The 24,298-nt window shown below is 52.2% G+C and overlaps 1 protein-coding gene across 5 annotated transcripts; it reads left to right on the top strand.

Annotated features, from left to right (window-relative positions):
- The first annotated feature begins 7,473 nt into the window (after positions 1 to 7,473).
- Chrna4 (cholinergic receptor nicotinic alpha 4 subunit) lies at positions 7,474 to 22,599 on the top strand. 5 transcript variants are annotated; one of them, XM_031373036.1, is made up of 7 exons: positions 7,474 to 8,068; positions 9,481 to 9,632; positions 11,508 to 11,561; positions 12,848 to 12,892; positions 12,969 to 13,078; positions 17,565 to 18,939; positions 22,254 to 22,599. In XM_031373036.1, exons 1-7 carry the CDS (start codon positions 7,507 to 7,509, stop codon positions 22,377 to 22,379), a joined length of 2,424 nt encoding a protein of 807 aa, XP_031228896.1. In that variant the 5' UTR covers positions 7,474 to 7,506; the 3' UTR covers positions 22,380 to 22,599. The 5 variants fall into 5 exon arrangements, with proteins under 5 accessions (XP_031228896.1, XP_031228897.1, XP_031228899.1 ...); XM_031373037.1 differs by lacking the exon at positions 11,508 to 11,561 and having other exon boundaries at positions 7,490 to 8,068; positions 22,254 to 22,441; XM_031373039.1 differs by lacking the exon at positions 7,474 to 8,068 and having other exon boundaries at positions 9,532 to 9,632; positions 11,423 to 11,561.
- The last annotated feature ends 1,699 nt before the right edge of the window (positions 22,600 to 24,298 follow it).

The raw sequence follows: 24,298 nt of genomic DNA, 5'->3' as shown, positions 1-24,298 counted from the left end.
AAGTGGGTAAGGATGGTAGAGAACAGGGAGGGGTGGAAGACACATAGTTCTGCACTGGGTGCTGGAAAGAGGCACTGAGTGAGGAAGAGCCAACCAGGAGACTGGTAGTTGGGAGCCTCCCGTATGGCTGAGCTCCACTATCAGCCTCCCGATTTACTGATGGAGCAGGAGATGCCTGAGCTGCAGGCTGTGGGTACCCAAAGCAGCCTCCAGAGTCTTGGCTGCCAGTGCCCAATATTGAGATGCCCAAGGACACCCAAGGGCAGAGGGGTGGGAAAATTAGTCCCAACCACATACTCCCCGTTCTTAGTTGTCTAACAAGAGAAATGTCTTGCTTGTGATGATCTTCTGGGCCTAGAGATCTGTGTCTTCAAGGCCGCAGGATAGAAAGTAGCAGTGTGTGTGCCCTACTCAGATCCAGGGCGAGCAAACTGTGGAGGCAGAGGCTAAGCTTATAGGCTATCCCTGCCTTAGGACCCCTTCAAGGAAATGAAGGTAAAAGGGAGCAGAGCAGGAGCGGGCTCGTAAGCTCAGTCACAGGTCAAGCAAGGTAACCTAGTCACAAGGTTAGGAAACACAGCTGGGGAACTATAACATGCACTATGTGGCATGTACATACCCTATGCGCATACACACATACTGTGCAAACACGCACCATACACATACATACCACACACAATTATCCTATGCGTATACATGTCCCATGTAAACATGAACACATACCATGTGTATACACATACCTTTTATATGTGTAATACAAACCATGTATACACACCCATGCACACATACACCCACACATCATATCCTGTACATGCTTACCCCATGCATATGCATCCCATGTATATACATTCCATATGCACACACCATATACATATATACATATACCCTATATACACATATCCCATGCAAATGCACCCCACATGCAAACACATGTACATGTTAACTCCATAAACATATACCCTATGAACATCCATACATCATGCACACATAGAATCCATGCACATACATACACACCCTCTGCAAACATATATCCAATGTACACACACCACCCAATTCTATGTACACACATAATGTATGCATACATAGCATGTACACAGATCTATACATGCATATGTTGTGCATTCACACTCTATACATGCTTATTCCATGCAAACACACCCATTCATGCACACCTCTTACACACATACCTCATGTACTCATATACCCATGGCATACATAAACTCTGTGCATACACCTTATGAACATACATAAACAATACACACATACATCCTATATAAACACATACCCCATGCATACATACCCTACCCCAAATAGATTCATGTACACATAAACTCCATACACACACATCCTATGTAAACACATACCCTATGCACATACACACCATATACACATACTTCATATGTACATACATACTCCACATATACACATAGGGACTTCATTTGTGCTTTCTTTGTCTCTGTCAGCCTCTAGGCTTCAACAGTCCCATGGCTTTGGTAGAGAGGCCAGAGGCTACCCAGGCTTTACTCTTCTGCCTACTCTGGGGTCACAATGGGCTCTTGTCACAAAGATACCCAATACTTATGATCCCCGAAGAAGCCAGGTGATCAATGGGGTCCCTGTTTAATCTCTATAGCTGGGCGTACATTATATCCCCTCATGGACACTCACAGTGCTACCTTTTCCAGGTTGTTTGTGGGATGTGGGTCTCCAAGAAACTAGACTGAATGGTCCAGATCAGTCTGGTATATGGTTTCTAGGAGCTGTGTTGGTCCCCAGAGAACCTGTGACAAGTCACAATGATCTTAGGAGGGTGAGAGTACAAAAGAGACCTGGAGTCTTTGCTGTGACTCCTGTCCTCTAAGAAAGGCTTTCTATATCCTCAGTATCTTCGCTTTGGCCTATCTGTTCTCAAAGCTTTAGCCATGGGAACACCCCAGTTCACTATGGGAGGCTGATCTGAAAGTGTAGGAGAATCTGTTCAAGATCTATAACTGGGGGGACACTGTCAGGGATCAGGGACACTGTCAGGGCTAGGCCTCCTGCATTGGGCTCCTGTAACTCTCATGTACCCCAGAAATTGGGGTCCTGATATGTCTATGCCCAGGGTGAAAGCATGTCTGGGAAGGGCTGAACACTGCCCTGGAGAAGCAGAGTCTGTCCCATCAGTAGATCCCGAGTCTCTCACTGCACAAAACACTGGCAGTTTCTGAGAGTCCAATCCTGACTCCTTTCCTAGGAGGGCTTTCCTCTGAGAGAAGATGCTGGCCAGGGGGGCTTCAGAGGCCAGGGGCAATATATAGTCTGGGTAGTATATGCTTGAGAGTTCTGTCCTCAGCTACTGGTAGTGACTTCTTCCCACATCTGTGCTAGGAGGGGCTCAGAGATAGCCAGACACCCACAAAGTTCATGGACCTGCAGCATCAGAATGTGCATACTATCTCTTACAAGAGATCATAGGAGGAAAGCCCCATGATATGGAGATACATATATACAAGGCCATGTGTTGAAATAGAAATGGGAGCCAAACTACCATGGAAGTCACCAGAGTTGGCCCACATGGGTAGTGAGGGGAATGTTGGGCCAACTTCAGACATGGTGTTCAAAGTGACTTCAGGGGTCTCAGGATATCAGCTCCATGAGGGACCACAGGAATTCACCTGGCCAGGCCTGAAGGAATAAGAAACAAGGTGAGTTGGAGGTGAAGGAGAATTTTCCAGAAGGACCTTGCATTCTCCCCAGAGGGTCACTTAATCCCTGGCTGGCCCTGCAGCTGCCAAGTGCAGAGTGATTCAGGAGGCTGCCCCTCCCCCACCCTCATCTACAGGGAAGCTGTGGCCACAGTCTCTTGTCCCTCCTGTCCTCCTGGTCATGTCCCTCAGGGTGGGAGCTGCATCGATCCTTCACAGAGGCAGTTTCTGAGGGACTCTGGCTGGAATCATTTGCAGGCAGCCAGCTGGTGGGGACAAAGGGCTTTTCTTTGTCAGCCTGCCAGGACAAAATTCTTCACAAAGAGCCTAAGACCCACCACCTGCCTCAGCATCAGCTGCAGGGCCCAAGCTGTGTTGCAGGGCTGAGGATCAGCAGGTATTGAGAGATTTAGGCTCTTGCTGCCAGGGGTAGGGCCTGAGTGTGGTTGAGGTCCCTGAACGGGGCTGAGACCAACGTTCCTGAGCTTTGAGCACATAAGTGCTAAGGCACAAACCAGGAAACAGGGCTATCCATTTGGGTTGTGTCATATCTAGTCTGTCCCATGCCTAGACTCTGAAGGCACAAACTACCAGGAAGTTAAAGAGTAATCCTGGTCCTTAGCACCAATAACACGGGACCATTGCTGCCTCATTCAACAGCTGAGGAAACCAAGCTGAGGAAACTGAATGGCTTGCCTGAGGTCACTGCTTGGGAGGGGCTGAGCAGTTTTAAATCAGCTCTGGCTACCAGCCATGATGCTGTCTCAGGGCCAGCAGCAAAACTTGGAGCCAGCAGGGCGATCGCTCCCATTCATCACCACAGTACTCCCTGGAGCTGGAGTCCTCCTCAGAGTGTTCATAGAGAATTAAGAAGCGCTGAGTGCTGAGGTACCAGTGTGGGGAGGAAGGCAGAGCACCGACTGCCCCAGCTTTGCAAATCGATGGCCTAGTGGCAAAGAGGAGTATTCACATGAAGTCAGATGAGGAAGGAGGTCCTCGGGCTACCAAAACAAGGAAAGTAGGCTTTCACACACTAGCCACAGACATCGATGATCCTGGCTAGCATACTGGCAGCTGCTGACCCTGGATGACATATCCCCTCCATCCAGAAGCAGACTTCAGGATGCCAAGGATCCCCCCCCAACCCCCCAGGCCTGGAACTGCCACTGTGGCACCAGGTGCAGCCTGTAGCTTGGCCATTCTGTTTCAGCGCATGACTAGAATTTGAGGTGACTGGTAGTGTCCTGGGCTAGGAACACCTAGAGCAGCCAAGGGTCAGGATGAGTTCTGATCAGAGCGGGGCAGGAAGTGCAGCCAGGCCCTGTGTACCCATACAGTGGAGATGATGGTGATCGAGTGCTCATGACTCTCTGCTCCTGCCTGGCAAGACCTGGCCTTGAGTCCCCTTTCCCTGTGCTCCTGCTGCTCTCTGTAGCCACCTGCACATGAGCCTTAGTCATTTCGGAGTAACCCTCTGCCTGGTTGAGCCTGGTCTAGGGTGGGGTTGAGAGCGACAGGGCAAGGCCCTGCCGGCAGATGTCCCTTTCCTCCCTTTATTCTTCCGCTCTCCCTTCCTCCATCTGTCCCTGCCTCCCTCCTGTCTTCTTTCCTTCTGCTAGACATCTTTTCCTCCATCTGCATTCAACACACACGCCCAGCCACACTAACATCCCTGCCTGTGTGTGAGGCCCAGAGCCTCCCTACTGGACTTACATCCTTGTGGGATGGAAGCCTGGTGTAGCGGACACAGCCTTTATATGAATTCCTGTTTATATCAGCAGATGGTTACCATGGAGATGTCCTTGGGACAGGGTGTAGGGTAGAGAGGGCAGAGAGAGGGAGGGAAGTCCCCTCAAAGGCCTGTATCTTTAGAACTACCTGTCCAGTTGGTCAGCAGGATCCTGGAAGAGAAGTAACAGAGCCAGAGAGGAAGGGGTGTGCAGGGGCTTGCTCCACCCCCAACCCTCAGAGACACAAGACTCTGGCCTCAGGGTCACCCTAACCTTCTTCCCAGGGTAGCCTATAGACTTGTAAACTGGGCTTTTCTTGCCTAGTGCCCTCAGTAAGAGCTTCACGAGGATTCCCAGGGTCCCCAGCAGTGGTTTCTAGCCAGCAGGTGGGGCAGAAGGGGGCCTACAAATTAATGAGTGAGACTGATTAATCTGCTGCATTAGCAAATCCGCAGGGAAAGTCAACCAGCCAGGCAGATGTGTGTGAGCTAGCGCACGTGGTGCACAGGGCTGTGTCAGCAATGCCCTGAGGGTGGAGCTGACCCCCACCTGGCCTTTTGCCCCAGGAGAGACTGCCTGCTGGTGTGAGCCACTGTCCCAGACTGTTCCACTTGGAAGGCTGGGCACAAAGCCTGTCTCTAGAAGCTGTGAAGATAAACAGGCAACAGAACTGAGCTGCCCCAAGAAACTCTTAGTTCCTCCTGACTCAGTCATAAGCCAGGGTCTAATTCAGATTTGTCTGAGGCTCCTACATCTGAGTTGTCTGGAAAAGGCTGCAGGAAATCACAGATCTGAGGTTGTACCAACAGACTCAGATAGCGGGTGCCAAAGCCTACACACTAAAACCCCCAGGTACAAGTGGACACCACAGCATCTACACTGTTCCTATGTACCTACTTCTGGAAGCCTTTGAGGGCTCACCCAGCTCACCACCACCCCCTTTCCACCCTCTGACTCCAGAGAAGCTCAAGGCAGTCAAAAGATGAAACTGTGGGTTAGACTCAGGATGGAAAAAGCAAAGCAGCTTTACTCGAAAGGAAGTTTTGATTTACCATGAGGCAGGGGTCAGGACCCTCATCCCTGAACCAAGAAGTAAAGATCACTCAGAGGCCTTAGTCTGTGTACCTTTCTCCACAGCCATGTAGGAATGACAGCACCTGATCAGAGTTCCAGGGTAGCTAGAAGAAACCCCAAGGGCCTGGATCACGGTTCGCTGCTTCTGTATATTTAAGAGGATCTAACACTGTGTACTCCAGACTGACCTCAAACTCACTATATAGCCCAGCATTACTTTGAACTTGTGGCAATTCTCCTATCTCAGACTCTGAATTCTAAAACTACTGGTACACATCACCCTGCATCTAACCATGGCTTCTGGTATTAATAGAAGAAGGTAGAGTTGGCTGTGCACACTGTCACATAAGGCAATCCCTTGTTCTGTGCTAATATGAAGCACAGGTCCAGCTGAAGTTTTCACATGTGGGACTGATTGGCCTTGCTGCTTTCCCCAGATCCCTTGTGGTCCACCATGCTACGCCTTATACAGACCTGCTTTCTGCCCCACAAGCAGTGCTCAGCCACAGGCTGATTTGTTCATCCAAGCCTACAAGTGTGCTTAAGAATACCCAGCTAGTATTATATAGCAGGGATGGGCTAATAAATATATTAAGTTTGGAGCCAGGGTCTGACTCTTTGGGGGACAGAGGTAGATGAGGACAGACTAAGTGGGGGACTAGCCCTAGTGGTGAGCTTGGAAAGAGTAGAGTTCTATAGGGAAAGCCAGGCTTTCCCTTGGCTCCTGGAAAGTCTCCAGGCAGAAAGGGAGTGGGTACCCAAAGAACATTTTTCACATGAGGTCAGGGTGCCTATTCTGAAGCTCAATAGCCTGTTTTAGAATCCCATTACTGAATGTGTGATCTTGAGCAAGTTGCATAATCTTTCTGCACCCACTTGGGAAGGCATAGGTAAAGTAAGAACTGGCCTTTGAGGAGAAGAACAGTGGTCACTGTGGAGGTGCTCTGCCCTAGAGGAGAATATTTTGGAAGTCCTATTGTGGGCTTTGCTCACAGAGTGTAGGCAGATGGCTCCTGTGACCTGGAGGAGTCTGAAGGTCCCAGAGCAAATGTGTGACATATGTATTCACTGAAGGCCAGAAGGCAAGAGAGCTAGGCACACTACTGTTGGAGGGGCAGACAGAGGAGGTGGGGCAAGGTAGGGAAATGGGAAAGAGGAAGGTAGGTATGAGAGCAGAAGCTGGACCATGAACACTGCCCTGTACTGTTGGGGGAGGGGAGTCAGCATGGAAGGACAGAGAGGGACAGTCAGCCTCAGAGCCACCATGTCTGGGGATAGAGAAGTATATGCTATAGGGACAGAGGTGACACTTTCTTGCCCTCAACTTCAGTATTGTCTCTATCTGGGGGCTTGGAGCCGGCTGCAGAGTCTCTGGGACAAGGCAAGGTTGGGATCTGGCTTTTGGTGTTGGACAGGGTTTCTTTCTTCTTTGGGGAACTAAGCCCCACAACCCATTGTCTCTCCTTCCAGCACCGGCTACTCAGAAGCCCCCTCCCACCTCCTCGTCCTCCCCCCCCCCCGTGCCACCCTAGGAACCAAAGCACCTGAGCACCTACTCCTTAGTGGCATCCCTCAGGACCACTCCTAGCACCCTGCAGCTTGTCTCCAAGCACCTGTCCTCTCTGGCCAGTAGCTCCTCTCTGCCCATTGAGCTGGGGTGGGGAACTTCTTTCATGCCAACACAATCTACCTACCGAGAAGGCAGGGGCAGAGAATCTGCACGCTTAAAAAGGACAAAGACGGACCTTGGTCCCGAGCTGGCCCTGCGAAGGTCTGGACACCAGGTTCTTCTCACTAAAAGGGTGGTGCGGGGCCTGGGCGTCGCAGGATGATTCTCGGACTTGCAGTGCAGGAGGAGGGTGGGAGGCTGATGGGGAAAGGGTTCTTTCCTCAGTGTTGAGCTAAGGAAGGATACTTGTTATTTCCAAACTACAAACAGTCACGCCAAGGAGGGGTGAAGTGATGGAGTTAGCCAGTGCCGAACAGGACGCCCTCCTTGCGCGCACAGTCCCTGAATGCGCACCCGCAGTCTTCATGCTGCCGGCGGGGTTAGGGCTGAAGACCAGGGCTGGGGGCTCATTTCCAAAAGGCGCCGAGATTGTGGGAATGACTACGGAGTCCCCAGCCCCTCCAGGCACGTCGCTAGCCTCAGGAGGACAAGGAAACTTTACCCCTACAAGGGGCTGAGAACAGTCTCCACATACCCTCGGGGCCCGGTCCGCCCCTTCCTCCCATCCTCTTCCTCCTCCCTTCAGTCCCTCCCCCTCCTCCCCTCTCGCCGGCGGCTGGAGGCAGCAGGTCCGGGCGGGGCCGCGCCGCGGAGCCCACAACCTCGAGCTCCCGCCCCGCCGCCGCACCCCGCGGGACGAGCTGCGGAGCCCGGCTTGGGGACCAGCATCCGTGGCACGGGGCATGAAGTTGGGTGCGCGCGGGTCCCCGAGCGGAGGCGCGGCACAGCTGGGAGCCGCCCTCGTCTAGATCCCGCTCGGTGCGCCATGGAGATCGGGGGCCCCGGGGCGCCGCCGCTGCTGCTGCTCCTGCCGCTACTGCTGCTCTTAGGGACCGGCCTCTTGCCTGGTAAGTTTCGAAACGCGAAACAGGCCTTTTTCTCCCGGGTCCTGGCACCTGGGACTCCAGGGATAGGGGAGAGGAGGCCCCGGGCTGCGGTGCCAAGCCGCCGGTGCGAGCAACGGGATAGCCACAGAGACTCCTCCACCCACTACAGCTCCGATGTCCTGCGGTGCTAGCTGAGCCAGAGAGGAAGGAATCAGCTTCCAAGTGCTGGGAGAGGGGGTTTGAGTGAAGGCGGGGGTATGGAGTGGGGGAGGGTGGTCTGGCTGCATTTCCGAGCTGGAACCAGAACCACCAACTAGGATAGAGGTGGAGTCCACCTAGGAGAGAGGTTCCATCCTGCCAAATCTTGCCTTAGACCGCCCCCATGTCTGTCCCTGTTTTCAGGGATCTGCCCCTGCCCCTGGAGCTCCCACTCTACCCTTTCTGCTCCCCCAGGCTTCCTCCACCTCTCTTCCTCTAAGCGGACACCTTTCACTAACCCGTGATGGGGCTTCCTGCAGTTATTTAATCCTGGCCTTCCCTCCGAGCAGAGGGTCTATGCCTTACTGGTTGGTTCAAGATACCAGGAAGAATGAGGTTGAGGGGAGAGGAGGCTGTGTGTGGGGGGACTCTAGGAGTCCCCTCCTGAGGAGTTCCCGTGTCTCTCAGGTGAGCAAGAGCCAGCAGACAACAGAGGTTCCCCTCTTTCTTCCCAACCCCCTCTTTTGATGCAGCAACCCAGCAAATGGAGGTAGAGAGGCCCCCTAGCCACGTGGGGGGTGCCGATGGAGAGGACACAGATGGGCTGCTGGCTGGTGGAATGAGGGGTCACCCTTTTCATGAAGCAATGTGACACTTATCCATGGCATCTTGTATCCGTCTATGAACACAGGGTGCTAGTGGCCCTGAGGTTCTGTGCTCATTGTCAGGGTACACTAGAAGCCCAGGCAGCAAGACCACTCCTGTGGACAATGGCTCAAGCTCCTACAGCCACGAGAAGTGGTGCCCAGTCCTCTTTTATTCATCCCCCCATCCTAGCTGCCCATACACCTTCTACCACCCAGCACCCCCGCCCCCTGCTGTCACTTCCCGTCCTTTGTCTCGGCCAGTCCTGGAGATAGGACACTTCCATCCAAAGTGATTGTCTGCAGGGAAGCTCTATGCAATTAATTCAGTGTTCACTATGTCAGTTGTCTTGTTTTCCTAGTGGAGTTCAGGAGGACCTGACCCATTCATTCTTGGGACCCTGGAAAGGCTTCCTTCAGGGGAGCAGTGGGGGTGCCAGGGAACAAGGCAGCATGCCCAGGGGGCCTGAGGTGGAAGGCAATGTGTAAGAGAAATCAGAAGGAAGGACTGTGATGGCATGGGGCCTGGTGTGGGCCTGGAGAGGCAGCCTCTGTGGTCACCTGTCCTTAAACCTCCTGCCTCCCCCACAGCTAGCAGCCACATAGAGACCCGGGCCCATGCGGAGGAGCGGCTCCTGAAGAGACTCTTCTCTGGCTACAACAAGTGGTCTCGGCCAGTAGCCAATATCTCAGATGTGGTCCTTGTCCGCTTCGGCTTGTCCATTGCTCAGCTCATCGATGTGGTAGGTATGGGGATGGCCTGGTGTTACATAGGACAATGGAGTCACCCTGCAGGAGTTATTACACTGAGACTCGACTCTGTGTGGCTGGGTTCAAGCAAGGTTGCCAGCAAAATGTCATCCTGAGCCTCAACAGGTGCTCAGCACCTGGGAAGGGAGGTGAGCGTTGTGACTCTGGACCTGTTCATAGGAAAGCTAGTGGCCATGTCTCCTAAAGCAGGCAGAGCATCTTTTGGATCAGGAAAAGGCTTCTGTGGGTATGAGAGGGCTGGTTCCCTTCTCAGCTGTGGAAACTATGGCTGTGGCATCTTTGAGTGGCCACTGTAGTACACAGGGGGCACATTGATCTCAGGCTGATTCCAGAGGCCACCAAGTACAACCAGTGTGGAAAGTGGGGCTTGGGCAAACTGCAGACAGGTCCTGTTTATCTTCATGTCTTCATTTCCCTAGTGAGGGTCTAGGAAGGCATCTGGGAAGACACGTGTGAACTAGGTAGTGATCTTTCTCCAAGGAATCCTGGGGAAGCACAGGAGATGAGGTCCTGGCCCAGGGAAGTATACTATAGGAGGCTGGTCTCATGTGAAGCTGAGTTGCTCTGTTAGGACCCAGCCTTTCCTGGCCAGGCTCAGCTGCTCCATGTGGGGTGAGTCTAGCCTTAGAGGAAATCCAGGAAATACAGGGTTAGTTCACACCTGTATTTCAGTACCACCCAAGGCTCTGCCCCTTTCATGCTGGGCCACAGCATGAGTTCGCTCCTGGCTGTTGGAGTCATTCTGAGAAGAGTGAGGACAGTCAAAGGCCATCTGATTTACTAAGCTTAGGGTTTCCATACTGAGTTTTGCTGGGTTCAGAGACAGAGCCTGGATTGGAGGAGAGAGACCTGTCCCTGCAGAGCCTTCAGTGCCCTAAAAGCCTACCCCATACCCTGCTACAAGGGGACGTGTTGGCTCAAGGCTGGCACTGAACTTGTTGGGTGATTCTTAGCCATTATATGTGCTTATTTTCTTGAGCTGAGAGCAACTATGCCATCTTTGACAGAGCCAACAGAATCCCAGGGCTTCAGGCTGATGGGATTGGACACGGAGACCTTGCCAGTTGGCTCTACTCAGAACCAGCCACTAATATTTCATTCTCAGAAGGGCCCAGCATTTGGCCCCCCAAATGGTTCCTACAGTGTCCCTGGCTGGGGGACATCAAGGACAGTGCAGGATGTACAGGCCCCTCAACCTTGCTGAGGTTTGCAAACATAGTCACAAAGTAGTGTCTGGCAGAGGAGACTGTTGGCGGCAGCTCAAGGTTCTGGGGAGGCCATCACCAGGTCTGCCTAAGGTAGTCAAGCTCAGTTTCATGCTCTCTGCCTCAGGAGACATTGAGGCCCAAAATACACACAGCACCAAGATTTCTGTGAGGGACCTGGCTCCCAGGCCTGATCATTGCCCCTGATCTAGCTAAGGCCACACATAAACATGTATACACATGCATATAGATAGCTCCTGGGCCTGTTTTGAAGGTGTTCCAGAGTTTCACACCCTGCCAGGTACCTTAACCTTGCTCAAAGAGAAATGCTGGTTCTAGGTTGGCACTGTACATGTTGGAGGTTTGTGGCTACAACTGTGCAAGAAGGTCTACCTTGTGTCTGGCCTGTTTTGCTTTCTTCCATTAAGGGCTGGGATCCAGGTACCCTATCATAGTGCTCAGCCTCCCTATGTCCCTTTGTGAGCTACCATATCTACTACAGATGCCCTCTCTGAGGTATGAATCCAGTAAGTGCTTTGCTTGAATTCACACCCCAGCGTCAGCTGCAGAGAAGGCTACTGAATCCCCAGTGATTTCCTAACCCAATGCTGAGCCCTTGCGAAATGTGCTCCACATCTGCAGCATCAAAGGCTTCTGAAGTGTGATGACCACATGCAGCTGGAATGGAAGACCCAGGCAAGCCACAGTCAGATTTGTTCTGATGACCCCGGAGGCCTTATGGGATGAAGCAGACAGTCTTCCATTCCCAGCTTCCTTGGGTATGGGTCAAGGTCATGCAGGGATGAGGTTGCTGCAGACTGGCTCATGCAGGATGAGCCAGCTCATGCAGGCAGCACGGGAAGCAGCAGCCTATAGACTGCTCTGCATTCCATCTTCTCTTCCAGGGAGGGGACTTGGTCGGGCAACTGGGTGACCTTCCTAGGTGACTGTACTGAAGAGGACCCAGGCCTGAGGCTGGGCATTCAGGGGGTGGAGCCTGCCCACACATGCCAGCCTATAAGGACTTTTGTGGGGCAGGAGTTATTCTTGGCAAGACACTTTCTTGCTGGATGTCTTGGGATCTCCTTGGTTAGGTCCTCTGAGAAGCCTGTTTGTCATGCTTAGGCTGATGAAGGAAAATGTTGGTCTAGATTGGGAAGCTGCCCAGTATGAGGTGCATACATCAGACCTTCTTGCTTTCTGGCAAGACTCAATGCTATTCCCTAGACTGTGGGCTTGAGTTTGCAGGCCCCTCCTGGGTACTCAGTGTCTAGAAAGGCTATGGCTGCCTTTCTGTCCCCACAGACTCCTGTGCCTGAACCAGGGCTTGTTCTCCACCAGGGTCCTGTCTGTTTTAGGAGCTGACTGCTCAGAACATGGGACTCTAACCTGAGGTTCCCACCAAGAATACAACAGTGGGGCCCATTCCCATAGCACAAAGGAGAAAGAAAGGCACGGGGAGGGTAGGTAGATTGAGGCAGTGGCTGTAAGAGACCTCACAGAGGAAACCATGGCCTAGATCTTCTCAGCCTGACTGGTTGCTACATGGTGACCTTGCGGTGAAACTACTAGAATTGTCCCATGATATCCACCTTGGCTCCGGGAGAGGGGTAGTTTTGTCAAGACCTCCCCAGCCAGTGGCTTTGATAGCAGCACATTGGTTTCATCTGCAGAGGGAGAGGGAGGGAGCAATGTGGGTGGAAAAGGCTGTCAGATTTCTGGGAAGAAGATTCAGTCTACATGGAGTGGGGGTCCACTATCCCCCATGTCTTTCTGAAAAGGTTCCAGGGTCCTTGTCTTCTATCCCTAGCTCCCCTTAGGCTGCCATCTGGCTGTGCTACCTACAGGGCTGAGACACTCCTTCCCTCCTGAAGTTTAGCACCGCTTATCCATGCCGACAGCTAGCTATGGATAAGTAGATCTAGGCTGGAACCTATCTGTTACTGAGGGGGACTTCAAGCTTCTTTCTTACTTGTGCCTAGGATGAGAAGAACCAGATGATGACGACCAACGTGTGGGTGAAGCAGGTAAGTGGGGAGGGCATCCCCACCTCTGCCCTCTGCCCTATATCCCCCTCACACATGGCTCTCCACTCCCACCCAGGAGTGGCATGACTACAAGCTGCGCTGGGACCCTGATGACTACGAGAATGTCACCTCCATCCGCATCCCCTCTGAACTCATCTGGAGGCCTGACATCGTCCTCTACAACAAGTAAGCCCCGTGGCCACCCCACCCCCACACCCCAGCAGGTGAGGTCAGGCCCAGCCCAGCAAGGAAGCTGCTAGGAACAAAGAGGACCAAATCGAGAAGAAGCCCAATGGGCAGGGTGTGGCCACCAGCACCTGGGAATACCTGCTCTGAGGTCTGGAGAACTTCTAGTTCTGCTGGCCTCCTAAGGGCAGAGGATGGATTGGACATCCTCCTCTGGCAGTGACTGTAAGTCCCATCTCAGGCAGGTATCCTTAACCCCTGCCATGCCCAAGTCACAGTTTGGTTGACCAATGATGCAGGGGTCTTTGGGAGTAGATAAAGAGCAGAAGTGGCTGCTCCACAAAGCCTAGCTTCTGCTTTTCTTGGTTCTGCCTTCATGCTGTATCCAACACTGGGCACTGAGCCAGTGGGTAAACCTGGTTCTCAAGATCAGCTCACACCCCATCTCAGCTCCCGGAAGCTGAGGTCCACATGGAGACAAACCCAGTTAGTGGTGACAAGACAGGAGGTGGACATCTTCACACTTGTCTTTCCCAGGACCCGGGCTAGGAGCAGCTGGCTTTCTGAGCTGTGTCTTCCCGAGGTGATGTTCTATTCCCTCAGGGTCTGAGTGGGCAGCAGCTTTCACAGTGCTTACAGACAAAGCAAACAGAAGCTCTTCTACCCTCTAGTCCCAGCCATCTGCCAACAGCCCCCTCCAGGCCCTGGGGTGCCCTTCTGACCTACAAATGCTCCCATTTGATTAAGAATGACTGGGATTCTCATCCTCTTTAATTGAGTGGAGTATTAGGCATATCCTCAGCTTGTAGAAGGAGCTGAGGGCAGTTTTCTAGAATGTGTTTCAGGTGGGCTTAAGAATGAGAATATGCCTGCTCTTCCCTCAGAAAGGCTCTGTCTTCTGCAGCAATCCAGCTGAACCTTGAACCTGGAAGATTTCTAGCTAGCACACTCTGCTTGTTCCACCCTCGAACCCTTCGATCAAGTACTGAATCTACTCTGGGCAGCCTATTGGACCCATGACAAGGAAGGAGATACATTTCCTGGGTGGTATTTGTTAGGTGGTGGGGAGCCAATAATCAGCCCAGCACCAAGCTCCTAAGGACAGGCACTCAGAAGTCCCCATCCCTCTAACATCACTTTTTTATCTCTCCTACTGTGAAAGGGGCAGATGCCCTTTTTTGTGGGACTGGGGATTAACACTTGAGGTGTATCTGAATAGGACTTGGAGCTGGTGAGGGTTGATAGGACTCTGGTGCCAGCAGGGCCATTTCCAGCAGTAATCAGCAGCTGCTAGCCAGATGGCTGGTCCCAGTACTGGACACAGGAGTCCCCACTCTTTTGTTGACTTGGGGCTCCCTCTCCTGGAAGCCCAGAAGCTTTCCACCTGGTACAGAGCAAACAGAGGGTCTCACACTTGCCTCTGGCATGCATTCTCATGTGATGAGGCCTCTTAGGGGTAGGCAGGGTCTGGGACCCACCCTCCTCTAGCTACTGGCTAGCTCATTGAATCCACTAACTCACATTGGATGGCTTTAGGACCTAAATACTTGTGCTTCCTCTGGTTTCCTGGGAACTCTAAGGTGCAGAACTTGAAACTGAGGACCCATCATCCTCACCCTTCATCAGCAGCCTTGACAGTGAAATGCTGACAGTCCATTCAAGGAATTTGCTACCCTGGCGCATGGCTGGGGAGCTAGTGGTCCCTGGAATAGCAATATCCTTTAGGCATTCTGAGACCCTTACCCTTGGCACTACAAGAAGAAAAAGCAGCCAGAAGTAGTACACAGAGTGCTGATCCCTATAGACACTACTGTCACCTTCTCCATAACTGGGGCCTTGTGGCAGTGTCATGTGGAAGCAGGGCCAGATCTGAAGGAGATGAGCTGCATTGCTACCCTCAGGAAACTCCATCCTCAGAAAGTGTGCATTTGGGACCTGTCTGCAAACACAACCCCAACAGCAACCTCAGAGAGAACCATACACTCAGGGTTAGGTGCTGTAGAAAACTCATAAGTGGGACCCAGCCAGGATAGGCAGGGCAGCGAGAGCAATCATACTAATCTCAATTGTGACTAGTACCGGTGACCACGGTAACCTGAGCTATGACTGCTGAGTCCTCAGTGTGTCTCAGGGGTGGGAAATCTAGAACCAGCAACCCAGGCTGCAGATGAGAGCTACGGATTCAAGTGAGCCCGGAGGGTCCTGTCTGCCAACTGGTTGCAGCCTCCCCTGCCTGCCCTCCAGAATATTTGCAACACAGAGGATCCACTCACTGACAGTAGGAGAATTTAAATTTGTGCCTGGAGTGTTTAGGCTTTGATTTTTGGAGAGATGGGACTGAGAGAAGGAAATGAAACCAAGCCTGATTCCACACGGCCCGAAATGTGCCGCAAGATCCACCCCCGTGTACCCAGAGGGAACCTCTGCTTCTGTGGAAGCCAGGCTGTGCTCTGTGCATTTGTGCAGCCAGGAGCCTTATTGGGGTGCATGTAGAGAGCAGCATTCCCAGCTTCTTCCGTATGCAGCACAGCTACACAGGAGAAAACTGGTGGCATTGGCCCAGGATGTGTTAATGTGCAGAAGGATTCAGAGTTGGCACCCGCTGAGACCATGAGAAGCTCAAGTCTTCTGGACTTGGGAATGGTGCTGCAGGATTTTGGCTAGCATAGAAAGGCCCACTAAGATTCCCAGGAGGCCACCATGGGCCCTGGTCTAGACCTGAGATGCAGGTCAAGGGGGCAGGGCCAGTTGGCTGATGAAATTCAGGTACCTGGATCCTTCTGCCTAAAAACCTTAAAGGACACTAGCCAACGAGCTGGGCCTGTGAATGGAGGTGGGAGAAATAATGGACAGAGTAGTCTGGGCAGCTGGATAAACAGAAGATTTTAGAGCCTGTGACTCCAAGCTACACTGTCTTATGAGTGTTGAGACCAAAGGAATGTGTGCTGGTGCCATTACTGAGGGGTTTAATCAGGCTTCAGAGAACTCATTAGTTATAAATCAAGGTTTCCCATCAGCATTTCAGAGCTGAAGCTGGCAGTGTTTGCCCAAGCGCGTTAGTGCATTGCTCTCTCACGGTCTGTGAATGCTAATCTAGGACCGGAGTGAACAGCCTGGGCCTGTGAGGAAGCCAAGACCTAAAGAGTGGCATGTGGCCCACATTCCAAAAGGCAAATAGAGTAGAGGTTGGGCTCTGAAGACCAGTTCTGGGGAGGGTTGTGGAGGTGAGCAGGGTGAGGAAGGCTTCATGAGAGCTGCTTCCCAGTGTCATCAAGTTCCAATAATGTGTAAAATGAGGCATAGCATCACTGTCCGTGAAGCTCAGGGGTCAAGGCTGGAACTCTGCTCGAGAGGAGGGGCTTGAAGGACAGCAGCTCCATGTGCCACTGCCCAACCTGACACACATCCCCAAGGCAGAGAGAGGCAAGAAGCCAACAATTGACACTGGAGGCTGGATTAGACAGCTGGAATCCAGCCTTGACCAGCCTTGACCAGCCTTGATCCAGTCTGTGCCATGACCTTTAGGGAGGAGGTGGCCTCCAAGTTCTTGGTGCCAGTTGAGAGGAAGATGCCTTCTCAGGCTCCAGCGGCAGAAGGTTGGGGTTGATCCATCCTGAGTGTGGGCTCAGTCCAGGGGTATTTGTCCTGAGAGGCACTGTGGGTACCTATATATTGCTATTTTCATACCTGGGGTCTTCTGTATGGATAAGATGGGCAGAGAGGCCAACTGGCCTCCAGCAAGATGATCCATTAACCAGGACCCTATGAAAAGCTGCTTGATGTGAGATCTCTTTCATGGGTGATAGGGAAGAAATCTTGCTTGTCTCACCCCCTCTGCTCCTGGCCCAGCAGGTACCTATTCTCCTGGATCAGGCCTCTGGGCCCTCTTGTCCTGCCACTGTGGACACATACTCTACATGCACAGTGAGTTTGCTATGGTCCTGCAGGGACCTCCAGGATATCCATAGCATACTACAGGGCCCAGTTGTCAGCTCCTAAACTGAAGAGGACAGACACCAGCCCCTCCCCTCAGTACATGAGACACTCAGATAGAAACCAGGGGAAGGCAAAGGGAAATTCTCACAGTGTCTCAATAAGCAGAGGTGACCCAGGCCCCTCTGAATGGAGGTACAAATGCAAATTCATGGAGGTAATGGAAACTCAGGAGAAGCTAGTGATTTGGTCCCACCCTGCGCCTTCGTAATAGCAATGAATAAGAGCTGTAACACTAGCTCGGCTCACTGGGTTCAGGCACCATTCATCTTCATCTTCTCTGAACCATATGTCATCTTGACTCAAGGGTGAGAAACTGAAGCACACAGGTGAGTGATGGCCCAGACCTCATGGACCACCACACACAGTCCTGCACTTTGTGTGTGGCTGGTAGAGCTGTAGGTCAGTGGGGGTGGCTTTCTCTGCATGAATGTTCATGGGTGTGGTGTATGGAGGGGCACACCTCATAGCTCTTTCTCTCACTTCCTGCCAGTGCGGATGGGGACTTTGCAGTCACCCACTTGACCAAAGCCCACCTGTTCTATGATGGGCGTGTGCAGTGGACACCCCCGGCCATCTATAAGAGCTCCTGCAGCATCGATGTCACCTTCTTCCCCTTCGACCAGCAGAACTGTACCATGAAGTTTGGGTCCTGGACCTACGACAAGGCCAAGATTGACTTGGTGAGCATGCATAGCCGTGTGGACCAACTGGACTTCTGGGAAAGTGGGGAGTGGGTCATTGTGGATGCTGTGGGCACCTACAACACCAGGAAGTATGAATGCTGTGCTGAGATCTATCCTGACATCACCTACGCCTTCATCATCCGCCGGCTGCCGCTGTTCTACACCATCAACCTTATCATCCCGTGCCTGCTCATCTCCTGTCTCACCGTGTTGGTGTTCTATCTGCCATCGGAGTGCGGCGAGAAGGTCACACTGTGCATCTCGGTGCTGCTCTCTCTCACCGTCTTTCTGCTGCTCATCACCGAGATCATCCCGTCTACCTCGCTGGTCATCCCGCTCATTGGTGAGTACCTGCTCTTCACCATGATCTTCGTCACCCTCTCCATCGTCATCACAGTCTTCGTGCTCAATGTCCACCACCGCTCACCACGCACACATACCATGCCCGCCTGGGTGCGCAGAGTCTTCCTGGACATCGTGCCTCGCCTCCTCTTCATGAAGCGTCCATCTGTGGTCAAAGACAACTGCCGGAGACTTATTGAGTCCATGCACAAGATGGCCAATGCCCCTCGTTTCTGGCCAGGGCCTGAGGGCGAGCCCGGCATCTTGAGTGACATCTGCAACCAAAGCCTGTCACCTGCCCCAACTTTCTGCAACCCCATGGACACAGCAGTTGAGACCCAGCCTACATGCAGGTCGCCCTCCCACAAGGTCCCTGACTTGAAGACATCAGAGGTTGAGAAGGCCAGTCCCTGTCCGTCACCTGGCTCCTGTCACCCACCCAACAGCAGTGGGGCCCCAGTGCTCATCAAAGCCAGGTCCCTGAGTGTCCAGCACGTGTCCAGTTCCCAAGAAGTAGCAGAGGGTGGCATCCGCTGCCGGTCTCGGAGCATCCAGTACTGTGTTTCCCAAGATGGAGCTGCCTCCCTGGCTGACAGCAAGCCCACTGGCTCCCCAGCCTCCCTGAAGGCCCGTCCATCCCAGCTTCCAGTGTCAGACCAGGCCTCTCCATGCAAATGCACATGCAAGGAACCATCTCCTGTGTCCCCAGTCACTGTGCTCAAGGCCGGAGGCACCAAAGCACCTCCCCAGCACCTGCCCCTGTCACCAGCCCTGACACGGGCAGTAGAAGGCGTCCAGTACATTGCAGACCACCTCAAGGCAGAAGACACAGACTTCTCGGTAAGTCCTTGCTGAAGGCCATTCATGGGAAGTACCCCTGGCCCAGACAGAACCAGATGTCTTGTGTTTCCCATACATGATCCAGAAACCAAGACCCCAGACAAGCTGCACACATCAAGGGTACATAGTGTAGTCTCTGCCTAGGCCATGCTGGGATTAACACAGCACAGTTTAGCTGGTGGACAGTAAACTGAGATATGTCCCTTTACCCAGGCTTCCCAAGCAACAGGTTGAGAGACTGTTTCTAGCATTATGATTCTAACACCTACAAGGTCTTCCTTTGAAGTGTTCATACTGTAACTGGCTACCCATGCCTGGGTGACAGGCAAGGTCCCATGCTGGCCTTCCTCAAAATGCAATGTGGCTACTGTTGCTGCTGCTGCTGCTGCTGCTGCTGACCTGTAACTCCAAGAACATCTTTCCCTTGGGCTTCCACCTGGTGAAGGGTGGTTCTTTGAACCCTAGAACGGTTGAGAGGGCATAGGGAAGAGAGTGGAGCTGCCAGAATCTGTGCCCCCCACCCCACCATCATTCCTTTTGAAGGGTTATAGGGTAAGGACATAATGCTGCCCCTCTTCGAGGCCCTCAGGAACCTGGAGACAGAGCATAGGTGCTTAGCCAGTCTACCTGCACTTGTTCTTCATGCTTCAGGCTTTGACTCTACAGAGGCCTGAAAAAGAATGTCCATGTTCCTCTGTATCTCCTGACAGAAAACAAGTCCCAGATTGTGGCTCTGTTGAACAGCTGTGCTGAGTAGCAGTTCCAGCTCTGTCTGACCATCTTCTCTTTCACATTGGTCTGGCTGTCACAATAAGGGTCTCCAGGACTGGGGTCTAGGGTCAGATGGTGCTGAGATACAGGACTCCTGGTGCTAGGCAAGCTACTTGCCCAATCTGGATCTGGGGCACAGTTTGGGGTGTAGAATCAGAGCCTCAGAGAGAGGTCAAATGAAGAAAGTATTAGGAGAAGTCCTACCCTGGCCTACCTTTGTCTCTGCTGTGCCAGCTGAAATGTCTGTGGCATCTTTACATTGACCTTGCCTAGGTCTGGCATTTGTCATTGTCCCTCCTGAGACCTTGGCTTGGCTGGCTTCTGCTCATCTTTCTACCCAACCTGGGGTTTGCCTGTTGTCCACTCTCAGACATTAGTGGCTTGTCTTCTGGAGCTGCTAAGCCCTGCAAAGAAAGGAGGCTGATGCCCCCACATCCCAGGAGTGGGTCTCAGCTCCCAGAGTCACCCCATTGAGTCCCTGAAACTTGTGAAGCCATTCTGGAGGTCTCTGGAACATTCTGGACCCCAGAGACATGTCTACAGAGAAATTTTTGTTCTGAGGCTATCTTACTGCAGTTCTGGGGTGGAGGGAGAGCTCCAGGCGCTGGAGTGAGGCCACTGAGGGAGGATGGATATGACTGAGTTTAACTGAAATCCTTCTGAAACCAGTGCATCTCCAGCACAGTCCCATGGCTGGGGCTTGTGACCTCTTCCATCTCTGCTGGCCTGCTGCAGCTGCCTAACCTGGTTCTGGCCCTGGGAAACTCTCTGACTTAATAGGGACAGGGCAGCAGGGCTTTGTCCATGGCTGTGGCGTTTCATCTTCAAAGTCTTGGTCCCAGGTACAGGGGAAGGAAGAGGAACACCAAACAGCCATTTGCTCTGAGGCCCTTGAGGGGCTTTTATTTAGCAGAGATCTATTCATCCTGAGGTTTTCTAAGTGAACATGGCTACTTACTTTTGGCTTAAACCAACAGGACACCTATGATTCCTTTGAAAACTCAGGGTAGAAACCCTTGCAGCTGGGGCAGCCAGACCAGGTGTTTCTCCGCTGGGTTGAGTTCTGTTTACCACATCTTGCTGCCTGCTGCTCACATAGACGCACAGACTGGCTCAGGAACCCCCTCATCCCCTGTCCCCGGTACAGCTCTGATCAAGCTTGGGGTTATTACAGGCCCTTCTAGACAAATAATATGCTCACCGGACAGTGAAGAGGAAGGAGCAAGACAGTGTGTGACAGTTACCCTGCCTGAAGTACAAGGACAGATCTGCATGCAGAAACTGCCTTCAACACAGTGCTAATTCTCAGGCCTAGTCAGACCCAGGCATTAGTCTCCTGAGTCTTTGCTTCTGACAACTGCTTGAGGAAGTAGCTACCTTGCATTAGCCCCTGGCAGAAGCAAGAGTCTACACTGTGGGATCCAGAAGAACCTGTAGATGGAGCCAGTAGTCATTTGGACTTCATTGTCACCATGTGTTATATAGCACAGTCTAATGAGGATTGACTGGTAGTCACAAATGGTAGACATATATATCATTCTCTAATGTGCTTCTCGCCAGTGTTCACCCTCTGTCTCTGACCCTCCTTCCTCTGTGGAACATGTCCTGACACCATTGCCTTCCCACGAGTGCCTGCTCAGGCTGGCCATGCTGCCCGTATAAGAAGCAGGTGTGCATAGTCAGAAGCAGACCAGGGGACAATTGTGCACTTAGCCCTTGCTTTTGGGATGGCCTTACCCAGCCATCAATCCATTACCCAGCATGTTCTGGCTCTTACCCTCTGGGCTAGGACACATGGCTGCTATCTCTCTGAGATCCACTTTTTCTTAATTTGATTTTATGCTGTGTGTATGGGTGTTTTGATTACATGTATGTCTGTGTGCCACATGCATGCCTGCTGCCAGTAAAAGCCAGAAGAGTGTGACAAATCCCCTGAAAAAGGAGTTATGGATGGTTGTGTTCACCATGTGGGAGTTTGGAATTGAACCCAGGATCTCTTGAAGAGGAGCCAGTATTCTTAACCACTGAGCCATCTCTCCAGCCCTTGGGATCCACTTCTGATATCTGTACTGTGAGAAGGTAGACTCAGCTTCCGTGGTGCTACCAACTTTAGAAAACATAAGACATACCTCATCCTGAAGTCACGGGCCCTCTATCTGTCCAAAGTAGGCCCAATGGGCTATATTTTGAGTTAAGGCAGGCTGACAAGCATATAAGACTAGCTAGTGTGCAACATGAACCCCAAGTCTTCTGTGGCAGTGTGGACTGCCAGAAAGCACTCAAATGAGTCTGAATCCAAAGACCCCACACATGCAGCCTTAGATATGGCTTCTATAGATACCCAGTCCACTTCATATAGGACCTCCCACTGTTCTACCCAGGAGCAGCCTCTCTGAACCTGCAGATTCTCTGACCATGCCCTGGGTGTAGATGTGTATCTGATGGGAAATACAGAAAATGTGGCTCACAGTGCCAGGTTCCAGAAGATTCTCTGGTTGTCCATGGGATCTGAGAGCTAGAATGACCCATGTCTGTGTTTGCAGGTGAAGGAGGACTGGAAATACGTGGCCATGGTCATTGACCGAATCTTCCTCTGGATGTTCATCATTGTCTGCCTTCTGGGCACTGTGGGACTCTTCCTGCCTCCCTGGCTGGCTGGTATGATCTAGGGACATAGCAGCGCCCAGCTCCCAGGTCTCTGTAGGGTTATGCGACTCGTCAGTCACCCACATCTTCCAAACCAGCCATGAGACACCTAGGAGAGAGAGATGCTGCTTTTTGTGAGCTGGAAGTTGGCCCTGGTTCTAGTCAGGCCATAGGCCTGGTTGGAGCTAGTTGAGGGCTGATACAGTTGCAGGCTGAGTCCCCATTAAAGTTTCTCCAGAGCAAGTGACAGTCACTTCTTCCCTGGCTTACAGACAGCATTCACCCACCTGTGTCACAGAGAATGATCCAATGTTGATCTCAGTTGTCCTTTGAGGCCACAAAAATTCATCCCCCTTCAGGAACCAGAGCCCCTCATGCTGTGGGATTCCTAAGACCCAGGAAATTCCTGGTGCCTCTGCTGGCCACACCCTCTCCCTCTCTCATGATGTGGTTCCTTCAGCCTTCGAGGCTGGGCTGCTCTCTGACTCAAAGGTGTCACGTATGAGCTCAGGCAGGTTTTGTTGTTGTTGTTGTTGTTTGTTTTTGTTTGTTTGTTTGTTTTTGTTTTTTCAAGACATAGTTTCTCTGTATATCCCTGGCTGTCCTGGAACTCACTCTGTAGACCAGGCTGACCTTGAACTCAGAAATCCACCTGTCTCTGCCTCCCAAGTGCTCGGATTAGGCATGTGCCACTGCTGCCCAGATCAGGCAGGTTTTTATTTTGTTTAGGTTGGGGTGAATTGGTAAGAAACAGAGCAGTGAGATATGTGGATGGGTCCCACTCACAGGAGAAATGAGTGCAGGCCCTCATAGGAAGACTGAAGCACCACAGGACTTCTGCTTCCATTTCAGGGTCACAGGGCTCTATCATGAGCATTTCCTAAGGGCCAGAAACCCCAGGAGGGCAAGGGCAAGGGCGTTGAGAGTCTCATGGTTGTAATGGAGCCAAATCATGTCCAGGGCCTGGGCTGTACATCCTCTCACAGATCTCCCGTGATATCCCTGTATGTTTCTGCCTCTCTGGGATTAGAAGACTGAAAGTAAGACTTCTCATCATGGTCCTGTGGTGTGGCTACAGTTCCCCTGAGCACATCTCTCCAGACCAGCAGGACTGAGGGGAAGCCCCTTCGATGTTGTGGAATAGGGTGAGCTGCCAAGAGACTTCTAAGCAAAATAGGTCCCGTGACCCATTGTTTGAGGACCATTGACCAAGGGTTAGGGGTGCCTCACCCAGTCTGCCTTGCACTTAAGTTGTAGAGAAGACTTGAGGGGCTCCTCTTCCCCTTCCCAAGATGGTGCCAGGCAACCTGGAGAATCCACAGTGGTGGGATGGGAGAAAGAACATGCTGTGCCCACTTTTATGAGATTCCACTGAGTGAAGGGCAGAACATGGGAGACATGCAAGAAATCACCCTGTGTCATGGTCCCCGTTGCCCCTCTGCTGTCTTTACCAGCCAGGTGGGTTTCACAGAGCTGGCCTTGCACCCTCAGCCAAGTTGTTCTAGGCCCTGAAGCTGAGGCCCCGTTTGGATAATCCTGGGGACTGCAGAATGAAAGAAGAACTTAATGAACACATCAAGCCTCCAGTAGGTACAGCTGCCATCTCCATGGTATGACTTGCCTATCTCAGCTGAATGAGGATGTCAGGAAGGAGGTATGCCAAAGGGCCAGCACTGTCTTTACTTAAAGGTGCAGGCAAATCCACCTTTAAACACAGAGCTGCTGGACATCCAGAGTGCTGGTGGGAAAGGAACCCCATGCTGGAAGCCCCAGGCCATTCCTATGTACAGGAAGGGGATGCAGAGACCTAGTCTCTGAACTCTGGATGTTCCAGGTCTCCCCTAGAGTCCTAAGGGCATCAAGGATCCCATGTGCCATGTTTCAGTCTGCCCTCCACTGACTGACTAGGTCACTAACCCCTATAATGAAACTCTCAGATGCT

The sequence above is a fragment of the Mastomys coucha genome, unplaced genomic scaffold (assembly GCF_008632895.1).
Source record: "Mastomys coucha isolate ucsf_1 unplaced genomic scaffold, UCSF_Mcou_1 pScaffold15, whole genome shotgun sequence".
Classification (NCBI taxonomy): domain Eukaryota; kingdom Metazoa; phylum Chordata; class Mammalia; order Rodentia; family Muridae; genus Mastomys; species Mastomys coucha.
Note: the sequence above shows the minus strand (reverse complement) of the source record. Positions and strands in the feature narration are given on the sequence as shown.